This window comes from Alligator sinensis, unplaced genomic scaffold (assembly GCF_000455745.1).
Source record: "Alligator sinensis unplaced genomic scaffold, ASM45574v1 scaffold254_1, whole genome shotgun sequence".
Lineage (NCBI taxonomy): Eukaryota > Metazoa > Chordata > Crocodylia > Alligatoridae > Alligator > Alligator sinensis.
The window spans coordinates 126,438-146,931 of NW_005841953.1; the positions used below are offsets into that span (position 1 = coordinate 126,438).

At 42.5% G+C, this 20,494-nt stretch overlaps 1 protein-coding gene across 1 annotated transcript in view; it reads right to left on the reverse strand.

Moving 5' to 3' along the window:
- The window catches only part of HECW1 (HECT, C2 and WW domain containing E3 ubiquitin protein ligase 1), a gene marked incomplete at its 3' end in the record, with an annotated part of 299,400 nt that overhangs the window by 123,325 nt on the left and 155,581 nt on the right, over positions 1-20,494 (reverse strand). Inside the window, exon 5 of the mRNA XM_025200049.1 lies at positions 11,392-11,467. Coding sequence (XP_025055834.1) covers positions 11,392-11,467 — 76 coding nt within the window. The remainder of the gene's footprint in view (positions 1-11,391; positions 11,468-20,494) is intronic.

The window sequence follows — 20,494 nt, forward strand, 5'->3', positions numbered from 1 at the left end:
TCCTGCCCAGGGCAGGGGGTCGGACTCGATGATCTATTGAGGTCCCTTCTGACCCCAACATCTATGAATCTATGATTGTATAATAATTCAGAAAGCGGTACAGATTTTCAAATATAACTGCTAAAGTCTGGCTCCTAAATTTATACTTGGGGAATTGAGAGAGAAGTGATCTCATTTTAATAAGGTTGCAAGCCCCTGAAACTCACTTCAACTTCAATGGCAGTTGGATTGTACAATACCACAGGAAAGCATGATGGTTTTGCCTAGGGGTTTTATGGCTTTAGGCCCACAATTTCAGTCACCCAGGTTTCAAAATTTTGGCTCTACAAAGCCACTAGTTGTTTCAAGGGATCTTGTCTTACTCTTAATTTTTTCCACTGCTGCTTTATTTTGACAAACATCCTCTAATTAACCTACGAAAGTTAATGCCTACAATTTCAAAGTTTAGAGCAGAGCATTTTAACTGCTCAGCTCACATGGATTTAATGCAAATTATGCAGATGAAAACCCTAGACATCTCCTTAAAAATGCACCCTATAAGGTCCAGAAGAAAGACAAAGAGTCCATTATGGCTTGTTTTTCTGAAGTTCATGAACTGCAGAACAATCTATAGTTATCTCATTAGTTTAGGCCTCAACATTAGCTATGGCTTAAAACCTTGTTTTCCAGATGCACACCTAGCTTTCTTTGGAACACCTAAGCACTTTGCTATTATTAATGATGCTTGAGGTCAATTCCTTGTCAACCACTCTTTGTTCAGAGATTCACCTGCTTTTGCTCAAAGCTTAATTTCTTAGTGACAAAAGCAACTCATGGTATTTTTACCCCTCTTTCACTCACTATCTTAAAGAGATGCAAGGTATTATGGGAGAAAATATCCCAAACTGGCTGCGTTTCTTTCTGAACATTAATTTTGAAAGTCCCATTTCTCTTTGAGGGTTATGTACAGTATTCACTTTCAGGGTTTTAAGGCTTTTTGTGAACTGATAAAAAGGCCCAAGAGGTGAAATGAGTCCAATTAAAAATCCAATTAAATACAAGTGTGTCAACATAAGGATATTTTGGATGGATTTGCAATTTTTAATTAAAAGCTTTACCAATCAGCACAGAAATGTTACTCTCCCTACCGCCCCACCCCATCCCCACTCTCCCCCAGGAGTACATTTATTTCAAAGTACAGAAGCCAAAGTTCAGAAATTGAAAGTGTGTCTGTATGGAGAGAAAAAAAAAAAAAAAAATCATATTTTGTGTGCTTGAAGAGCTGATTATAAAATCCAATTCAAGGTAGTGCACATCTAAAGAACAAATGTTGTTTTTACTGGACTTGTGTTTAATGATAATAGTTACATTCAACTCATCCAGCTGGGATTTTACAAGTTTTTTTCCCACATACATCTATAAAAAGATGCTAGATTTTAAGAATTTACATGAAACAGAAGTGGATAATCACTCTTAAAAGTCCACTTGAAAGGACTTTTCTAATAGAGGGTGCTATCATGCTCTTAGTAACAGCAGTCCAAAAATAAAATTCTGATAGACCCTCTGATAATTCCTAATTCCCTCTGGTAACCTATTAATAACCTAATTGCCTCTGATAAACCTTAGTCTGTGCAAATATTTAATAAAGCACGTCTTGCACAGATTTCCTCTTCTGAGTGTGGTATTTGTACACAGAAGGCACTGAAGAAAGCATGGCTCCTGATGTCATTGACACTCATTATGATCAACTAGTTTTTCGCAGCAAATACTGGGTTGTCAGAAGTGTATTACAAGATAGACCAAACTATAATTGCAAAAGGTTTGTGGCTGAAAGTGATACAGCAAAGTAACCGAGAAAGACCAAAAACATTTGCAACAACATGAGATGGAAGCAGAAAGAGAGAGAGGAAAGGATGCCTTGGGGAACTTATTTTCTCTGATCTCTCCTCAAAAAGTTATCCAACTGAAGTATTCATGGCTGTATATATGGCTCTTTTTTCATCCTAAAAAGAAATCACACCGTTTTATGGTGTAATGGATTAGGCACACGCACATGAGATGCATTGTTTTAATGAGCTGGTCATCACAATTTATCAGCTTTTTTTCTACTGGCTGGAACAAACAATCATGATGGTGACCAGGTTACTCAGTACTTAAAAAAACCCCCTCCATTAGTGATCTTCTAGATATTTGTACATAGACAAGATGAACAATGCAACCAGACACTAAATTTAAGGGTTTATTTTTTCATTGTTATTTGTTGGGTAAAACTGCATCACATGGCACCAACAATATGAAAAAAATCTCTCTTAAAATTTGCTGCTTTGAAGCTTGTATAACAGTAGGCATGTACGATAGTTCTGGGTGGTTTGTGCTTCTGTGAGCCAGCAATAGACAGGGAGACTCAGTGAAATTATTCTGTCAATGAAGGTGGTTTGAATGGGCAGGGACAGTGTCATCCAATCTATATGTATGCAAACTAATGGTGCCAGTTCTCCATATGGAATTTAGAGATGGGCTGTATCCAGGGTGCTGGGTTGAGGGAACTATATTCCTTGGACTTTGCATGTGGGAAATTAATTTTCTACTTGCTGTCAAGATATGACTTTGTTAGATTAAATATATTTTTACTCTTTCACCAAATACCTGATTCTCTACTCCAGTTTTATGATAGTATAATTCCACTGAACTCCGCAAAAGCAATTCTGCTGAAATCATTGACACTGCACAGTTATAATGTTGGGAAAATGGAATGAATAACCAACCTGAAGAATTTTTTTTCCTTTTGATTGCACATATCATCCACTATATCAGGGGCCAGCAACCTTTAAGACTGGCAGGCTATTGCAGTCACCAACAGCTGAGCTGTACTGCACCCCCCAACACCCATTTGGTGTCAAGGGCTGCTTTCTGAGTCTCGTGAACTCCTACTGCAACTTCTGCTTACTCTCCCCACCACGTGTCACCAACTTCCATAACCATAGTGATGGCAAAGGCCAAATTTGGTGGTAAGGGTAAGCAGAGGCTGCAGTAGCAGGGCCGCAGAGCAGGGAGAGCTGTGGGGTGGGTTAGTGGCATGTGACAGAGGAATGCAGGGTGCAAAGTGGAGAAGGTGCTGCTGCATACCACTGATCCCCATTGCTGCATGCCACAGGTTGCCACCCCTGAAATGCAATGTAAACATGGAGGTACAAGACTGAGAGTAAAACTAATAGGGTGGCAGTTGACACAGGGCAGAATGAAGGCACCTTACTAACTTGAGGATCAGCTGTAGATCAGGTTGTAGATGAGCCCATGGATGGCTGACAAGGCTGATCTTAGGAACACAGACTCTCTGGCAAACACCACAGGGAGTTATTAAAGAGAAGGTCAAACCACAGATTTCTTAGTCCTTCTGTTGCTGTCATTTTTCTGCCTCCAGGGTGAAACGGTTTTCCACAAAGTTAGATGTACCTTCTCCCACAAGGCATTACCAAGTAGCCTTGTCCTGGGCTAGTTTTTCCCCCATTTGTGGTGTCAATGTCACACTTCTTAATGTTTACCATGAGGGTGTCCTTGAAGTGTTTCCTCTGGCCCTCGTGTGTCCTTTGTCCTTGGCTGAGGTGGGAGTATAGCACTTGTTTCAGTAAAGATACATCAGGCATGTGCACACAATGCCCTGTCCACTGCAAGTGATGTTGAACAATCAACGCTTCCATACTGGTGATGTTAGCATTAATGAGGACAACAATCCTCCCACTTTATCCCAAGGATCTTTCAGAGGTAGCACTGATGATGGTGCTCCAGGTTTTTCAGGTGGTCCCTGTAGATCAGCCAAGCTTTACAGCCAAAGAGATGAGTTGGGATTACCACAGCCTTATATAATAGGAGCTTTGTTCAAGTCCTGATGTCGTAATCATTGAACACATGATGATTCAGTCTTCTGAAGGAAGAGATGGCACTTTGGATTCTATACTGGATATTCTCATTGATGGTGGCTTTCTTTGAAAGATGGCTGCTGAGGTATGCAAAGTGTTTCACATTCTCCCTCTTCACAGATGCCCACCTTGATGGGGTGGAGAGACTTGCATGTACTGATGACCCTAAGAGCAACACTGTCAGGAGTCTTGTACTCCTGGTAGGGTGGCCTATGGTGGTAAGGTCAAAGGTGAGGTATCAGATGAAGAGCAGTCCAACTTAACATAAAGACCTCAATGGTGGAACAGATGTATGAAGAAGGCACATCTCTCAATGGCTATGAAGACAGATGAAGGCTGCAGTGGAAGAGTAACCCCAGTCATCTTGGATCTCCTTGCCACTGAACACAGGTTTCTCCTCCCCCAAGATGTGTGATTGTCAATGCACTTTTATATAAGAACTGTGTAATATAGGGGTCCTGCCACGCGTTTAAATTAAAGTTGGATAGAATCCAACCACAAAGTTGTTATACATTTTCAAGCATTAACTCTGTAGCTGGTTGGCTCTTTTTATAGCTGGATGGACATTTTTATGGTGTGATAATTACTTTAAACATGCAGCCAATCTAAAGTTATTGCACAATTAACCAGTTAATTGTGGGATATAAGTAACATGTGGCAGAAAGGTGAAAGGCAGCATCATTTGGTTGTCTTCTCCTCTTTATTTACAGTCCTGAGATGGCCTCAGGATTGCGTGATGGCCTGATCCTAAAACCTTCGCTCATGTACATGGCTAGCGATGGGTGCCATAACACAGTCTGGAAAAATACACAGCCCTTATCTGTGTGGTCTCAGCAACTTTCATGAGACTCTTCAAGGAAGTAAGGGGAGGAGAATTACCCAAATCATGCACTGTCCTAACAATTTTAATACATTTCACCACAAGTTCTCTCAGTCATCAAACAATAAAAAGTGTGCATAGATGGGCCAAAAAGTATGGGGACATTTCCATAGGAGCCTGAATTATATTTCCCCTTTTAAAAACTTTCAGGCATGTTCCTGCCACTTTGTTAGCATGACAGGAGCTCTGGGTAACATCTCCAGAGATGCACAACATCACATTCCATTATGATTTCTGAAATGAAAAAGATTTCGGAAATGAAATATTTCTTTCCAGGCAGAAACATTCTAAAACTATTCTTATTGAAGGTTTATTAAGTGGTGGTTTAGGATTAACTGGGTCTAAAACTCTGGTTAAATCAATGAACTCCAGAAAGTTAAATTTATCCTGCAGCACACAGAAGTTCTATAACGTGTTTGTTGGGGAAAACAATTACTAACAATTACTCATGGGTTCTTCTTAAACATAGTATATTGTGTATCATTTTAATAGGTTGGAGTAAAAAAATACATATGTCAATATTTGATTAGCCATACATTAAACTTTCTTATGCAAGAGGTTAGGTACATCAAGCAGTTTGAAAATGTCAACCCACGTCTTGGGAACATGACAAGGGGAAGACATCTAGGCAGAGAGGTAAAGCAAGCACTGAGCCTTTCTTGTTGATGTACTTGCCATTATTCCCAAATTGTGAACTCTAAATTAGTTAGCATCAGTTAAGTGATTCTGCACAAGCAGAGTAAGGGAACTAGTCCACAGGATGGTGTGCTCAATGAGTGCAACCATCATTGATCAGTGAACCTCTTCTTAACAAGCACACCTCCCCAGCCATGGGAAGCAATTATTTTTAACTGAAAAATTCTACTTCTGAGAAGGATAACTTGGCTGGGATCACTAGCCCCAGGCAATGCAGAAGTATCAGGGCCCACAAGTATTCCAGGACCTACAGCTCATGGTGACACTGCTTGGGAAGGAACCACATCAGTGATGCTGGAAAATGTCTGTTCCTAAAATAAAGACATGAACTTTTAATGGTTCATTGGAGAAGATGAAATCCACTTGGGAAAGGCAGTTAAGTAAAAGGAAGGGGAAACTGGAAGAATGCAAGTAGAGGCATCAGCTAAGAAGTGCTGAAGATGAAGGGTTCAGAAAAGGCAGAAAAGAATGACAACATGGAAGAGGAAGAAATAATATTCTTCCTTCCTCCAGATTTTTTATTTAAATTAGTGGCAGAAAGTTCAGAGTCAATGCTTCCTTCAGGGTGATAATTTTCTCACACTGGGAATAAAAAAAAAAAAGACTTCCTGTGCCAGCTATAACAACAGCCTCTGAGAACTGTCAACTTGGGGGCATCACAGCTGTTTTTTAATCTACAGGGGAAGATGTGGGAACTCTGGCCCCTAACTCCACCAACAGGAGGCTCAACAGGAGCTATGGGAGTACTGCTTCACATTTAGGTGAATACAAAATAGCACTAAGGATTACCACATTCATTTGTAAAAGCACAGCAGTTTCACTGAGGCTTGGAGATACATATTTGAGCGCACTTAACTGTCATTAGCATGCATTTCTTGAGTTCAGTTTGGTAAGGAGAGGGTTTGCAGATGTAACTGTCCTGTAGTATAAGATATCGAGAGCAAGTATTATGGGATTAGGAATTCTAATCAGTAAGGCTCAGTGATAGGAAATATTAAACTCTCACAGTGGAAATAATGCAGGGGAGTGCCAAAACATACTAGACATGAGGAACAATGGGCCATGAGGCTGATGTAGGAAATACAGGTAAGGTCCTGTAGCCAGTGTTAAATCTGATGAGATGGTCACGGTGGCCCCTGGAACGCACAATCCTATAAACAGACTCCAGTTCCTCTAAAAAACAAGAATCCAGTAAGTAAGAATTGGCCAGTGTGGTTGCACAAGGAGATGTCCAAACAAAAGAGATTTGAAGAAAGAGGATGTGGGAGGTAAGCAAGTAAGAATCCAGTCTCATAAGTCTTGCTGACACCATACTAAAGACAATGGAAAAGAAATAAATGAATTTGTGTTAGCCAAAGTACCCAAGGAAATTTAAAAAGATTTTTCGTTTATATCAGGGAGGAGGTAGAAGCAATAAGGAAGAAAACTGGTCTATTAAAACATGAAAAGAGCATAGAAGTTAATTATTCAGAAGTGGTTAAGACAGAACTCCTTTGTGCCTTCAGTGAAAAAAAAAAAAAATACAAGAAAATTTCGAATGAGTAGCTTAAATATTTTTAACAGTGAGGCTGAGTATTTGATGTTGAAGGTTATTAACCACTAGAACAAAATTGCCATTTTCTTGATCTCTTCACATTAAGACTGGAAGTTTTTCTGGAAGATTAGCTTCAGCCAAACATAGGTTTTGGACTTGCTACAAGGTGACGCTCTGTGGCCTGTGGTGCACAGGATGTAATGTTATGTCATCTTACGGTTGCTTCTAGCTGTAAAGTAGGGCACTACAATGCTTTGTAGGCATAAGCCTGTGTCAGAGGTGGTGAAAAGTCATCTCAGGCCAGCAACAGTTTTTGAGAGTAAGAATATTCCAAGGGAGAAGCAGCTTGGATTGATTCTGGCAAATCAGCTTGATTTTTGGGAGGACGCTGTAAAGCTGGAGGACCTAAAGTACACAGAGATGCTTTCAAAGCTACCCCAGTGATTCTGATGCTGAATTCCCATTAAAACTGGTCCCATTCAAAGAGAGGTTAGAACATTTTAACTGTAATGTATTTGTCTTTCAGTCAAATGTTTCATTTAAAATTTCAGTAAAATTTTCAAAAAGGACCTAAAGGACCTTAGAAGGAAAAAAAAACAAAACAAAAAAAAACACAAAACATTTTCCAAAGCGACTTGGGCACTGACTTTCAATGACTTGTGTTGGCATACCACACAAGATTCTAGCCTTTAATCTCTCTGTGCTACTGTTCTCTATCTGTAAAATGGAAATTGCGGTACCTCCTTTCCTCACAGGGATGCTGTGAGGACAGAAATGTTTGTGTTACACTTGAGTACTATGGTTGTTAGTGCCATAATAAACAAATGTAAATAATCCAGTATACGCAGAGTGAAAAATATTAAGTATCAAAATGAATTATTCAGCGTGGTATTGCATTTTTACACAAGTGCCGCATGTGGAAGGCATTTTAGTTCAAAACTGCACTGCTGCCATTTTCTGTGTGCTGACATGCATTTTGCTGCTTATACAACTGCACACGGTGCAGCAGAGTTTGCATCAGCTCGTGGGTGGGGCAGACTCAATTAATGGAGTCTGCTCCAAAGCGGTGGATCTCCGTCGTGTCATGGGACTAAAAGGTATATGTATAAATGCCCATAAAGAGCTGCCCATAAAGAGCTGTTAGGAGTAAAGAGAGTGAATTAAGAAAGGGAAAACAGAGGAGGAATGTTAGGCAAACTTCATGATAATAACAGATCTCTCTATCAGGAAGCAGAATAGGCCAAAGTGCCTTCAGCGAGGGTGTTCCACTGTAACTAAACCATCAATTTCCAGTGAAGTGGTTGCTTTATTGTAAGAACCCAAGTGCGGTTCTTCTTTCTGCACATAACAGGACAAAGAATTCAGACAGTTGCAGGCATCAGATCTGAAGTGTGATACTCCTTGGACAGTGGTGGAAAAGTCATGCTTTCCATTTTGTATAGTTTCTAATTGGAAAAGTTGCAGTGGATATTTTTTTTTCCCCTGAAGATTGTTTCTGATCTAATTAATTAGGCCTATATTTCTGTTAAAACATTAAAACAAATAAGTAATCTAAATATCATGCGTAAGATTAAAGAACTCATTTACATTAGTGTGGTGGTGACACGCCCCCACAGCCTCTAAAGGAGGTGAGGGTAAACACCGGGGGGCCCAAAACCCAGAAAGAGACCCCCCGAGGGGGGAACTTAACTCCAGCCGGTCCTGCAGCGCAGGAGCTGGGACCGCAGCTGCAGTTGCGCGAGCTGGCGTTATGTCAGCTGTTTAAGCAGTTGTTCCCTGCGCGGGGAACAGCTGGACCAATCGCGACAGCCAGCATAGCTGCCACGGGGAAGTTTAAAAGCCCTGACGGAACTCACGGGGAGAAGGTGGAGCCAGAGAGGGAGAGAGTTGGCAGGCAGCACGCCCGGCGTGCTGAGGCTCCCACTGAAGAAGGGCACAGTGCAGCCGGCACAGCACAGGCAAGCGGCGCAGGGGAAAACTTTGAGCCCCCACTGGAGACAGAGCAGGGGAAGCACTGCAGCTCCCTGTGGGAACCTGACCTGGAAAGGCGGGTAAACCCCCTGGAAGAGGCAGAGCAGAGGAGGGGTTTTGAGCCCCATGTAGACAGCTGGGGAGGAGGCGGCGGCTCCACACCCCGCTCCTCTCCAGAAGAATTTTTTTTTTTAAGACTACGGAAGGAAAGCAAAAGGAGGAAAGGAGGAAAGTCCCAGGGATAGGGAGAAAGGGTCTGGGCGTCAAGACCTGAGGGACACGAGCCGGCTGAGCCTGCAGCCGAGTGCTCTTCCCTTGCCCCGAAGCAGACCGCGGGCAAGCCCTGCCAGACCAAGGCCAACGTCGGACCATCACGTAACCGGTTGGCAAGTGGACAGAGTGTAGGGGAGGCAGAGCCCTGTGGAACATCGTGCCAAACAACTGCGAGTATAGCCGCTGTCGGGAAGCCCCTCTGGGAAGATCTTCACTGAACCCCTCTCTTGATAGTTAACAGCAAAGTTGTGGCAGAAGAGTCGAGGGGACGGGCTACATTACTGGCAAGCTGTGTCACTCATCAGGCCCCAGGCATCACAATTAGATTATTCTTTTTTATAACTGTGGGGGTGTTAATTTATGTAATAATTTTGCACAGGTCCAAATATGTGGATATTTAGAAAAGTTCCCATTAAACTAAGTCAAACACAATTTCTTTCCTTAGTATTTTCCTTTTGTCTTGAAGCACCAGCATTTGTAACTGTTTTAGATATTAATTTTTTATTTTATCTAGGAATATTTACTCGGGTAAATTTATTTTCAAGTCAGTGGGAATTTGCCTGAAATAAACACTGAACAAAAACTGAAGAAATATTACAGGGATAATAATAGTACTAAAATAAAAATATAGGGTGTGGGGCATATAAATGATAAGGGACATATAAAAACAACTGCAACCATTAAGAAGAAACTTTCACTTTGGACAGGGTATTCCATAATTGTCAATAAGAAGGTTTTACTGAAGCATCTAATAACAGCTAACAGGATAAACTAAGCAAGATTAATTGATCCAGATTGGCAGACCCTATGACAGACCAGACTGTTTTATTTTTTTCCTCTTCTTTATTTCTACTAATCTATGAATATTATTTATCTTAAAATGCAGGGCCCAATTTGTTTTCTTTGGGGTTTTACTTCGAGAACAGAGACAACCCTGGCCCTAAAATGTTTACAATCTGTTTCTATAGCATAAGGCACAGTAGGGTCCTGATTGAAGTCTAGGCCTCTTAGACTCTATCAGAAAACAAATAGAATAACTAATGCTAATAACTTTGATATGGTAGGGATTGCCTAAATCAGGGCTGCCCAACTGGTGGGTTGGAGGGGTTAACATGCAGCTCCCCCAGCTCCTACAAGACTGCTGCTTGCCTTCCTGCTCCAGCCCTACGGGGAATTGCAGTAAAGCCCACAGCACTGAGGGGGCTCGTGGCATTATGCAGCAAGAGAGCTGAGATGTGGGCCATCTGCGTACATAGCGTGTGGCGGACATCACCTACATGAGTGGTACAGGGTGGGGGATACAGCCTGGGGTATGCAGCTCTGGGACATGCAGCCCGTGCCACATGGAGCCCTGAGAAATTGGACAACCCTGGCCTAGGTAAAGGTGTATAAATATGCAAGGGCAGCTTTTCAAAAGGAGACACCATTGTGAGCTCAGACTACAATATGCTTTTTGGATTGGGGCTTATTTGTGCAGCTGCGTCAATTATGTAGGTAAATTAAGTGATTTAAGTACAAATGGATAGTTGGAGCACATCACACCTCCTGTGCCCTTCTTTCTGTATTGGTTTCCTGTAGAATTTTGCATCAATTTCCATACCAAAATGATCGTATGGCATGCTAAAAAAAAAAAAAAAGGCAGGGGAGACAGGGGTACTATTATTGCTGTGGCACTGTGATGGCAAGGACATAATTGGTTAATAAATGCCAATATTAGTCCTAAGAAAAGGACTACCGCCCATGCTACTGAGGAAGGCAAAAACCTATGTAGTCTTTGTCAATCTGAACTAGAAGGAAATGCCTTTTTGCCCCCAAATCTGGTGACCGGTCTAACTCTGAGCAGAAGAGCAAGGCCTTCTAGTCAGGAACCTCAGTTTTCTACAAATTAGCAAAAGCATCAGAACACTCCAATCAACCCATACCTAGCCTTCATGATTATGTACAACTACTCCTGGGGAGCTGGCGAGAGAATACAGGCATGTGACATGTACAAGTCATATTGCTTAATGTCACTACTGAAAAATCACTCGGATCCTATGGTAATGAGCCTGTTTTAAGAACATATATAAGATAAAATAGATAAAAATCTCCATTCCCAGTCTGTGTGTCCAGAGTTTTTGCACTTTCTAACAAAGACATACCTGACAATGAAAAACTGATCAGTCTCCGACTTCCTTGTCCCTGGGTTGAATCTTCATGGGTGATGCTTTTAAAAATCTGCTGGAAGAAGGAAAATGGTAAGATATTATTTCAATGCTGAGACTGTAGTCACCAATATTTCTTAAATTGAAAATCTACTTAATAACTGTTATTTCTACAGTTGTAATAAACCAGGAATCAATTACATGCTTTTATTAAGAAACATTGATCAAAACAATCTTTTTATCCAACTAACGGTTTTTCCAGTAAAGGAATAAATCAGCCACAAGGGAGTTCCTCTTCAGAGAAATGGGAGACTGAGAAACTGCTGTAATCTTATCAGTGTTTTGTGTCAAAAACAGCACTTCCTCACCCAAATGTTTGTAAATAGGAACTGCTTATTTAACAGTAAATAAATGCAGCATATAAAAATGGGTAGGTTGCTCCTAAATCTAATAACAACCTCTGCTCTTTATAAAATGAAACATGAAACTCCGTATTCTTGTTATTCTAGTGATTCCCCAGCTGACTTCTAGGAACCTGCATTTATATGGGAGGTTTATTACACACACACACCAGCTACACAACTATGACAGTATTAATTTCCTGAACAAACAGCAGCTGTGAACTACTGGAGTGCCAAATGTACAGAGCATATCTGAAAAAGCATGATCTTTATTATATGATCCTCTCTATCTATTTAAGAACCATCATTTTGAAAAGCTGACCCTGTTAGGCTTGCTGTTGAGTCATGATCAGAGCATTTCTTTACGTGCCATTGATGTAAACATTAGATTACCCATTTTCCCTTTGACCCCATCTGTACATTTTAAATAATGGTTTGGCTCTTAATGAAAAACCCACCCCCCCTGTTTCAGTTTAGTTGGACTGTATTTGCTTCTCCTCACTTCTCCCATTCATTTCCCGATTGAAATATATAAGTGGTTGGAGAAGATTTTATTTCCTGATGTCATTAGGTTCTGAGCACAACTGGACAGGAGACCAGCTGGGGCACAAACTCAGACACTGTACAGCTAAGACAAATAACTTTCTGCCACCCAATCTCTGAATCAAGCTAAGGATAGTGGAAGGGGTGGGGGGCTAGAATAGGGGTGGGAGTGTGTGAGAGCAGAATCTAAATGCTGAGTGAATGATTATTCTGGCACATTGAAAAAGCTAGTGAATAATATTGATACTGAACCAGAACAGATCCCCATGGGAGCCCAATAGAAAAACACTTCCTGGCACACATTTAACCAGGTACAATTCATTTGTGGGGAGGGGGTCTGTTAACCAGTTTTTAATTCATTTAAAAGGAGTTACACTGATTTTTGGCTAAGGCTTTTTTTTTTTTTTTTTTTTCCCCTTCCCCCCTCAGTCTGAATCTTATCTTAGACTGGGATTACTATAATGTATTTGACTACCTATAATATAATAATTCAATTACTTTTATCAACCAGATGTATAATTTCATCCAAAAAATTATTTGTTCAACAAGACCTATTTTACATAAAACCACACTGGCTGATGTTAATTATGCTGCCCTCTTTCGACTCTTTATTAGGTACATTTGATATAAATCATTTCATGCTATTGTACAGGATTAATGCCAGGTCAACTGACCTATAGCCTCTTGTATATAGGCATATCACGACTCTTTGCAGAAGCAGACCCTGATTTATCAGGATTATTTGGAACAGCATGAAAACTAAAACTAAGGAACAATAGTGCTGTGTGTGTGAATGACATACTCCATGGTTTATCTCAGTATACCATTCTGAGATACTTGACATTAGTCATATTGATATTGTTTGCCATTTAACCTGTCAAACATTTGAAATGAAACAAAACAATCTTTTTAAAGGGTAAAATTTGCTCCTCTGCACAGCTTCAGCAAAGGCACAATGCACCTATTAAGTCTTATTTTGAGGCTGTAATTTGGATAGGTTTTGCGCATGTGCATGAAATTTCATTCAGTTGGTTAGTTCCACACACATACTGAGGAGGAAACTATGTAATTTGGAAGCATAATTTTAAACTATCAGAGTTTCCAAGAAGTAAGGATATGGGGGGAAAAAAGACAACCAAAAACATGAAAAGCAGGACCTGATCTAGCTCCTTCTACAGCAAAAGCTGAGCACACTAGAGAGTTCTTTCTTCAGCTGTTTCGCAAATGGTGTTTTTGTTTGCACATCTGGCTGAGTAAAGTTTGGGTGTTCAGAAGACTAAAAGAAACATCTCAGGGATTTAAAATTAACAAGAAAAATCTTCCCAGGTAAGCCAAACTGCTGATGTTACAAACAACAAATCATCTTAGGAAACAGTACAAACAGCAGCAACAAATACAGTTAACTCAGTAATCAAACTACAACATAGGACAGGGATGGATAGTTCAAAAATATGGTCTTGTGAAAAGTAATCAGTACATTTCATCTGTCCATGATCAGCTCTTAACATTTTCCCAACAAAATCTTGTTTTCGATAAAAAAAAAATAGCTGAAGACGTCATAGAGATGATCTCCCCTATATTTGTCAGTGTCACGGCGGGGTCCTGTAGGAGGGCCATGATCTCCTTATGGCCCCCCTCTCCGTGCCTAGTTGGCCCAAGGGCACCCTCTGTTTCTCGCCCGCCACGTCTTTGATGGTTTAAATCAGTTGGGAGGCTGCTTTACACCCTCTCGGACACGTCTCAGACCCCGTGGTTTCTGTTGACTCAGACCCCGTGGTTTCCCAGACTCCTCGTGGGTCTTGTCCTGCAAATGGGTGCTTTGGGGCACCCTAGCCTTATGGGCTATGCGTGGCTCCAACCACCCCTTATACCACACCCCAAGCCTTGCAGTTGGAATGGACGTTGGACTGTCACTATCTCTCTCTTGACATACACTGCCGCCCCGTCCTGGGGCTCTTCTTGCCCTCTCTCGGGGCCTCCTCTGTGCTGTCGCCCTCTCTCGGGGCCTCAACATGCCCGCACTGGGCTTCTCAATAAGGCGCTCCCCTCTCTGGGGCTCGCCGTGCCCACACTTGGGCTTCTAAAACATGCTGCCCCCCGCTATCTGGGGCTCTCCACGCCCACACTTGGGCTTCTCAATGTTGCCCCCTTCCTGGGGCTCCGGGGTCCTCACAGTCCGCTGTGAGACCCCTTTGAAGATACTGCGCCCTCACTGGCGCCGGGGTCCCCACGCCACTGTGGGATCCCCCTGAGTACGCTGGGCCCTCACTGGTGCTGGGGCCCCCACACCACTGTGGGTCCCTATAAGGCCTCCTCCAACCCCTTATAGCCTCACCCAAACCACCGGTGTAATACAACAACAAAACAAATGCAAGCCCCTAGGCTGCAACTTAACTTAAAGCCGCCCGGCTAAAACCACGGTGATCAAACATCTTTGAGCTGCCATCCATAACTCTACTTAAGTGGTATCTGCAGTTCTTGCTGCTTCTCGCAACAAGGCTGAGGGAGCTCCTACCTCTCTAGCTGCTGGCAGAGAACTGCCAGCCTGGCCTCAGCCCTGGGCTTTATAAGAGCCAGGCCTTGCCCCTTACAGCCAGCTGACCGCTGTCAGGTGTGGGTCATTTGCTGCCTCCAGTTGCCCGGGCAACCCACAGCTGTGCTCCTTAGCCACTGCTAGGGCTTTTCCTCTAGCAGTTTTTCCTCTATAGAAGCAGGGCACCTCAGTGCTCTGCGACAGTCAGGTGTATTTAGAACTTGACATATGTTGCTTGCTGAGATATCTTGTCTGGTATCATCATCTTTGTCTGTATTACCTGGTGTCCCTGTGGACTTCTCCTGAAGGACAGCTGTACATAAGGCTTCATCAGTTGGTGTTCCATAGCAAACCAAGTCATCATCATGGGAAATATATTAAGTACATTCTTTGTTGTTTGACAATATCTTTGTTCATATCATATGATCTCTGACTTACACCTATTTGTAGCACAAAACCTGCCCAATGAAAACAGTTAGTGGTGGTACTTTTTCACATTTCTGCATATTCAATGCATCCAAAAGTGTTAGTTTTTTTGCAGTTTCATTGGCACATCTGTCTGAGTTGGTGTTGATACCTGAGGTTGTGCAAAAGTCCTTTGATAATGTCCATTACAGTTTTGAATGACTTCCTGTTTCCATGGCTGAACAACTGCTGTGGTGATAGTGGGGTTAGAAAAACAATTTTTGTATTCTTGAGTCATTCATCAGCATTGATTAGATGGGCATTGCAGTTATCGACAAACAGAAGGATATTGAATCACTGCTCCATGTTGTGGTTAAAGTCTCTCAGCTAAACTAGAAATATTTCCCCAGTCATTTTTTTATTCACTATGTAACTATTGAGTAAGCTGCTTTTACTTTTAAAACATCTGGATTCTTTGTTTTTTATAATAACAACAAATAATTTCTATTTGCTTCTTCTTGCCATTTTAAAGGCCACTAGCATAGTGGCCTTTTTAAAACTGCTGATGATGCCTGATTTTAAGGTCAGTGATCCATCTGGGAGAGCTCTATAGTAAATACATGTCTCATCTGTCTTGTATTATAGGTGCCTTTGGGCTTATATGCTTTGAGCATTTTGGGTACAATGTTAACAAGCCAACGTTCACCAGAAAGTCAGAGTATTTCTTTTCTTTACCTGTCCTTTTAAAGGGATATCATTACACTTCCTTCCATCTTTTTGTTGGTTAGAAGTATCCCCAGCAGGTACTTGAGCTATGTTCTTAGCATCTCTTTTTAAAACTGGTCCAGATACAGGATATCTCTAGCTCTTGTATTTGTCATAACAAAGCTGTGTTTATATCTGGGACCTTGCCTGTCTTCTGGCATTTTCGGGCAGGGTTTGCATTTTTCTCATCCCTGCTGACAATGTCAGTCACCTGCCAGCTATTCTTGATTTCTGTTACTGATAGGTTCTCAGCCTCACAGCTATCTCTGTCTGGAATAATTTTGTAACCTAAAACTTCACAACTTTGGTGGTTTTCTGAAAGGGACAAAGCAGTCCTCTTTCTTCTTCTCTTACATGTACTGAATAAGTAATCCATTACAGTGGTTCTCTCAGCACTGCTCAACCTTTCCAATAAATGATTAATCCTGACCTATATGTTTTTTTATTAGTTTTGGTTTATGCCAGGGCTGTCCAATTTCTAGGCACCCAGGGGCTGCATACAGCATAGGCCATGCCCCTACCCCACTCCAAGTCTACCCCTGCCACACACACAGCTCAGCTCTGCCCCCATCCTCATGCACAGACCTGAAGTGCAGGCAGCCTGGCTCAGCCCACCCACTTCGCACGCAACACTCCCACCCCCGTCCTGGCCATGCACACTATACTAGCAGCTCACCTGCAGCAGACAGGATGGGCAGCACAGCTCCTTCCTTTACTAAGCACGCAGTGGCTACATCTTGCCCCCCTCCTCTGCTCTGTGCACAGCTTGGGAAGTTTGACCCCATCCTGCTCTGCTGCACTGCCCAAGACCACCCTGTCCTAGGAATGGGGACAGGAACCAGAAGTTGGAGGGCGGGGAACCTTGAGACCCTGGCTGCCACAGCTGCAAAAGCAATGGATGGAGTGGAAGCTGGAAAGGAGCCCATGGGCCACATGTTAACTTCTCACAGGCTGCATGTGGCCTGTGGACTGCCAGTTGGCCAGCTGTGGCTTATGCAACAAACTGAAACATGTAAATGGGCAATATGTAAATAACTGGGCAAAATTTAAGGGGATAGACAGCAAATGATTTGGCCCTACCCCAAAGTATGCAAGTAACAGAAATATGTGAATAGCCAATATGTGATTAAGTGCATTATACTGTATTTATGCATGCAGTAATGTCCAAGGCAATTGTTTTATGCCAGAAGTGTTTAAAAAAGCTGCTGAGTCCAAAAATCTGTTCCATGGTCATCCCATGATCCCCTGCAAAGGTGGATTCAGTGAGGGTGCACTGCTGCCTTTACACCCCCCTTTGATTCCTGCTCCACCCAAAGTTTAAAACCAACTGCCTGGCAGTGGCAGCAGCATTTCTAGTCAGGCAATGCTGAAGGGGTCAATTGACTTTATGGTTCATTATAATCTACTTGATCCCTTCTAAACTCTTCATTCCACAGGTGTTAAAGACCCTTTCTTCTTTTTAATGGTCTTGATGTTTCACCAGTCAAGCTATCCTTTGTTCTGTGATGCTGTTGTTAGCTGCTCCTGGTAATGAAGCATTTCACAGTCCTGCAGGCTGTTTTTAACTCATTGCAATGAAGTTATATTTGTTTTTGCTTCAATATAGCCCTAGGCCCCTAGCATATTGGTAAAGCTTCTAGTTTATTTTAACTGGAGAAAAAGATGTGTTGTTTTATATGTGATGATGTACCTTACTATCTGTACCCCACTTTTCAAAATTCTAGATCTGCCCATGATCTCCTGTATCTTAGGGAGATGTATGAGATACTAGTTGACTAGTTGTATGAGTACTAGTTGACAGGAGCAAATTCACATAGTGCAGGGTGACCAGTGGAGTCCCTCAGGGCTCGCTACTTGGGCCAGTACTCTTTAACATCTTCATCAATGATCTGGATTTGGGAGTCAGATGTGAACTGGTCAAGTTCACGGATGATACCAAATTATGGGGGAGGGTGGTCACACTGCAGGACAGGCTGGGGATACAGGCTGACTTGTACATGCTCTCAAGGTGGGCCAACCAGAACCTGATGGCCTTCAATGTAGAGAAGTGCAAGGTGTTGCACCTCGGTTGGAAGAACCCTTACAGGCTCGGCAGTGCTATGCTCACTACCACCACAACTGAAAAGGACTTGGGGGTCTTGATTGACCACAAGATGAAAATGAGCCACCAATGCGATGCTGTGACTGGAAAAGCAAACTCTGGTGTGCATCCGCTCATGCATCTCAAGCAAAACCAGGGAAGTCATGCTCCCACTTTACTCGGCCCTCGTGAGACCGCAGCTGGAGTACTGCATCCAGTGTTGGGCCCCCCACTTCAGGAAGGATGTGGAGAAGCTTGAGAGAGTCCAGAGGAGAGCCACTCGTATGATCCAAGGCCTGGAGGGCAGGCCATACGAACAGAGACTGAGGGACTTGGGACTCTTCAGCCTGGAGAAGAGAAAGCTAAGGGAGGATTTGGTGGCAGCCTACAACTACATAAGAGGGATATATCAGGACCTGGGAGAACAGCTGTTCATCAGAGCTCCCCAAGGGACAACAAGGTCTAACAGCCATAAACTCCAGGAAGGCCAATTCAGACTATATATAAGAAAAAAGTTCTTTATGGTGCGTGTGTCCAGGGTCTGGAACAAACTCCTCCCAGAGGTGGTGCAAGTGCCTACTATGGACTCTTTCAAAAAACGTGGATGTTTTCTTGCTGGGGTTACTTGATCCCAGCTGACTTACTGCCTATGGAGGGGGGGCTGGACCCAATGATCTCATGAGGTCCCTCCCAGCCTCTAATGTCTATGAAATCTATGCAATCTATGAAATATAACGTTTTAAAAACAAGCCAAGTCATTTAAGAGCCTACATTCCATCTTCAAAAAGTCATGAAGGCTCCTAAGTCTTACTGACTTAGGAAAATATTCCCTATACTATCTATAGCTGTGGATTTCAACCTTGTTAGATTAGAGGCAGCCTCATTAGACTCAAGGCACCCCTTAGAAAATGCCAGCTTATTTTTTCACTCGTTTTTTCACTACAGGAAAAATAGGCTGTTGCAAAGAACTCAGAAAGACCGAAACAGGGCAGAATAGTCTTAACATTATGAATTCCTATTTCAAACCTCTGGGTTTATCTTTGGAACAATGTTTGCATACCTAATACTGCTAACATTATGTGGCACCCGTGAAGTGATTTCCAGAGATGCCAAGGTGTCACAGGACCTAGTTGAGAATCACTGGTCTATACACTACAATGAAGCATGCCTTGGAGGTACACATAGGTAGATGAGATATATATGGGCTGCAGAAAGTAATTACTTTAAAAGGGCCCAGGTCCCAATACCATTATTTTCAAAATAGGTGGTTGGGATCCAACCCTAAGTTCATATTAGGATGCTAAATAAGTTATCTTATTTTCATAAGTGCTGAACATCCAGCAGCTCCCACTGACTTCTGGAGGGAGTCTGGTCTATGCCACAATCTCCGTTATTGTTATCAGCATTATTCAGTGCTGATGGTGAATTATGGGTCTTATTTATGGGTAGATTTAGCCTTTATTTATCTTTTCTTCCCTTCCAAATGAAAGCTTAAATTCTTGAGCACAATTTGCAATAGTTCCTATGCCATGGAACCATGGAACACATAGGTATCTGTGCATGGAGCAATCATAGTTTTACAGAATTCATATGGAAAACCATTTACGGCATTTGTGAGCATACAAGGTAATCTTAGCCTCTTCCTCCTTTGTACTCGCCCACCATGACTTGGATTGAATAAGAAAAAAGGAGGAGATCAGTGGGCTTTCATGTTTTGATTGTTAAATACCACTCAGGTGATAAACGCTTAAGGTATGGGTTTATTTTCCACCATAACATATACACTAACAAAGAACCTCACCAATTACTTCATTGGAGGGGACGTCCTGGACTACAGACAAAGGAAAACTCTGTTTGGTTTACTTTACAGATACTTTATAATTGAGTAGCTTCCACCGCTAATTACTTCATTAGCAGGGCGTGGTCCTCCACATCTTTTACTCTTTGCCCGCGGCTTGTACTGAGAGCAGCCCCCTGCTATTCCTGCACTGTTTGTTCTGCTGTCTTCTCAGCAGATGTCGCCCTGACAAGGTCAGGGATTAAAGTGGGCTCCTGCCTTCCCGTGCACTGTCCCAGAGGTTCCGTCTCTCTTTTGCTCAGGGCAGAGCTGCTCCTGCAGTCTCAGTGCTTTCCCACACTCACTGGATACAGTCCAATCTCCCAGATCATTGTCCATCCTGCATCTGATCTGTCCTCCTGAGTCCTGGGCTCACGGCTTTCTCCGGGATCACAGGTGTGATTCTTTTCCTCTCTCTCCATCTTCCTGCAGTCTCAATTACCCCCATGTTTGTCCTCCTGTGCCGGAGGGCAATCAGTAAATGTCCTGCTGCCCCTTTTGTTTCCAGTTTTTGCAGGCTAATTTTCCACTCTTTC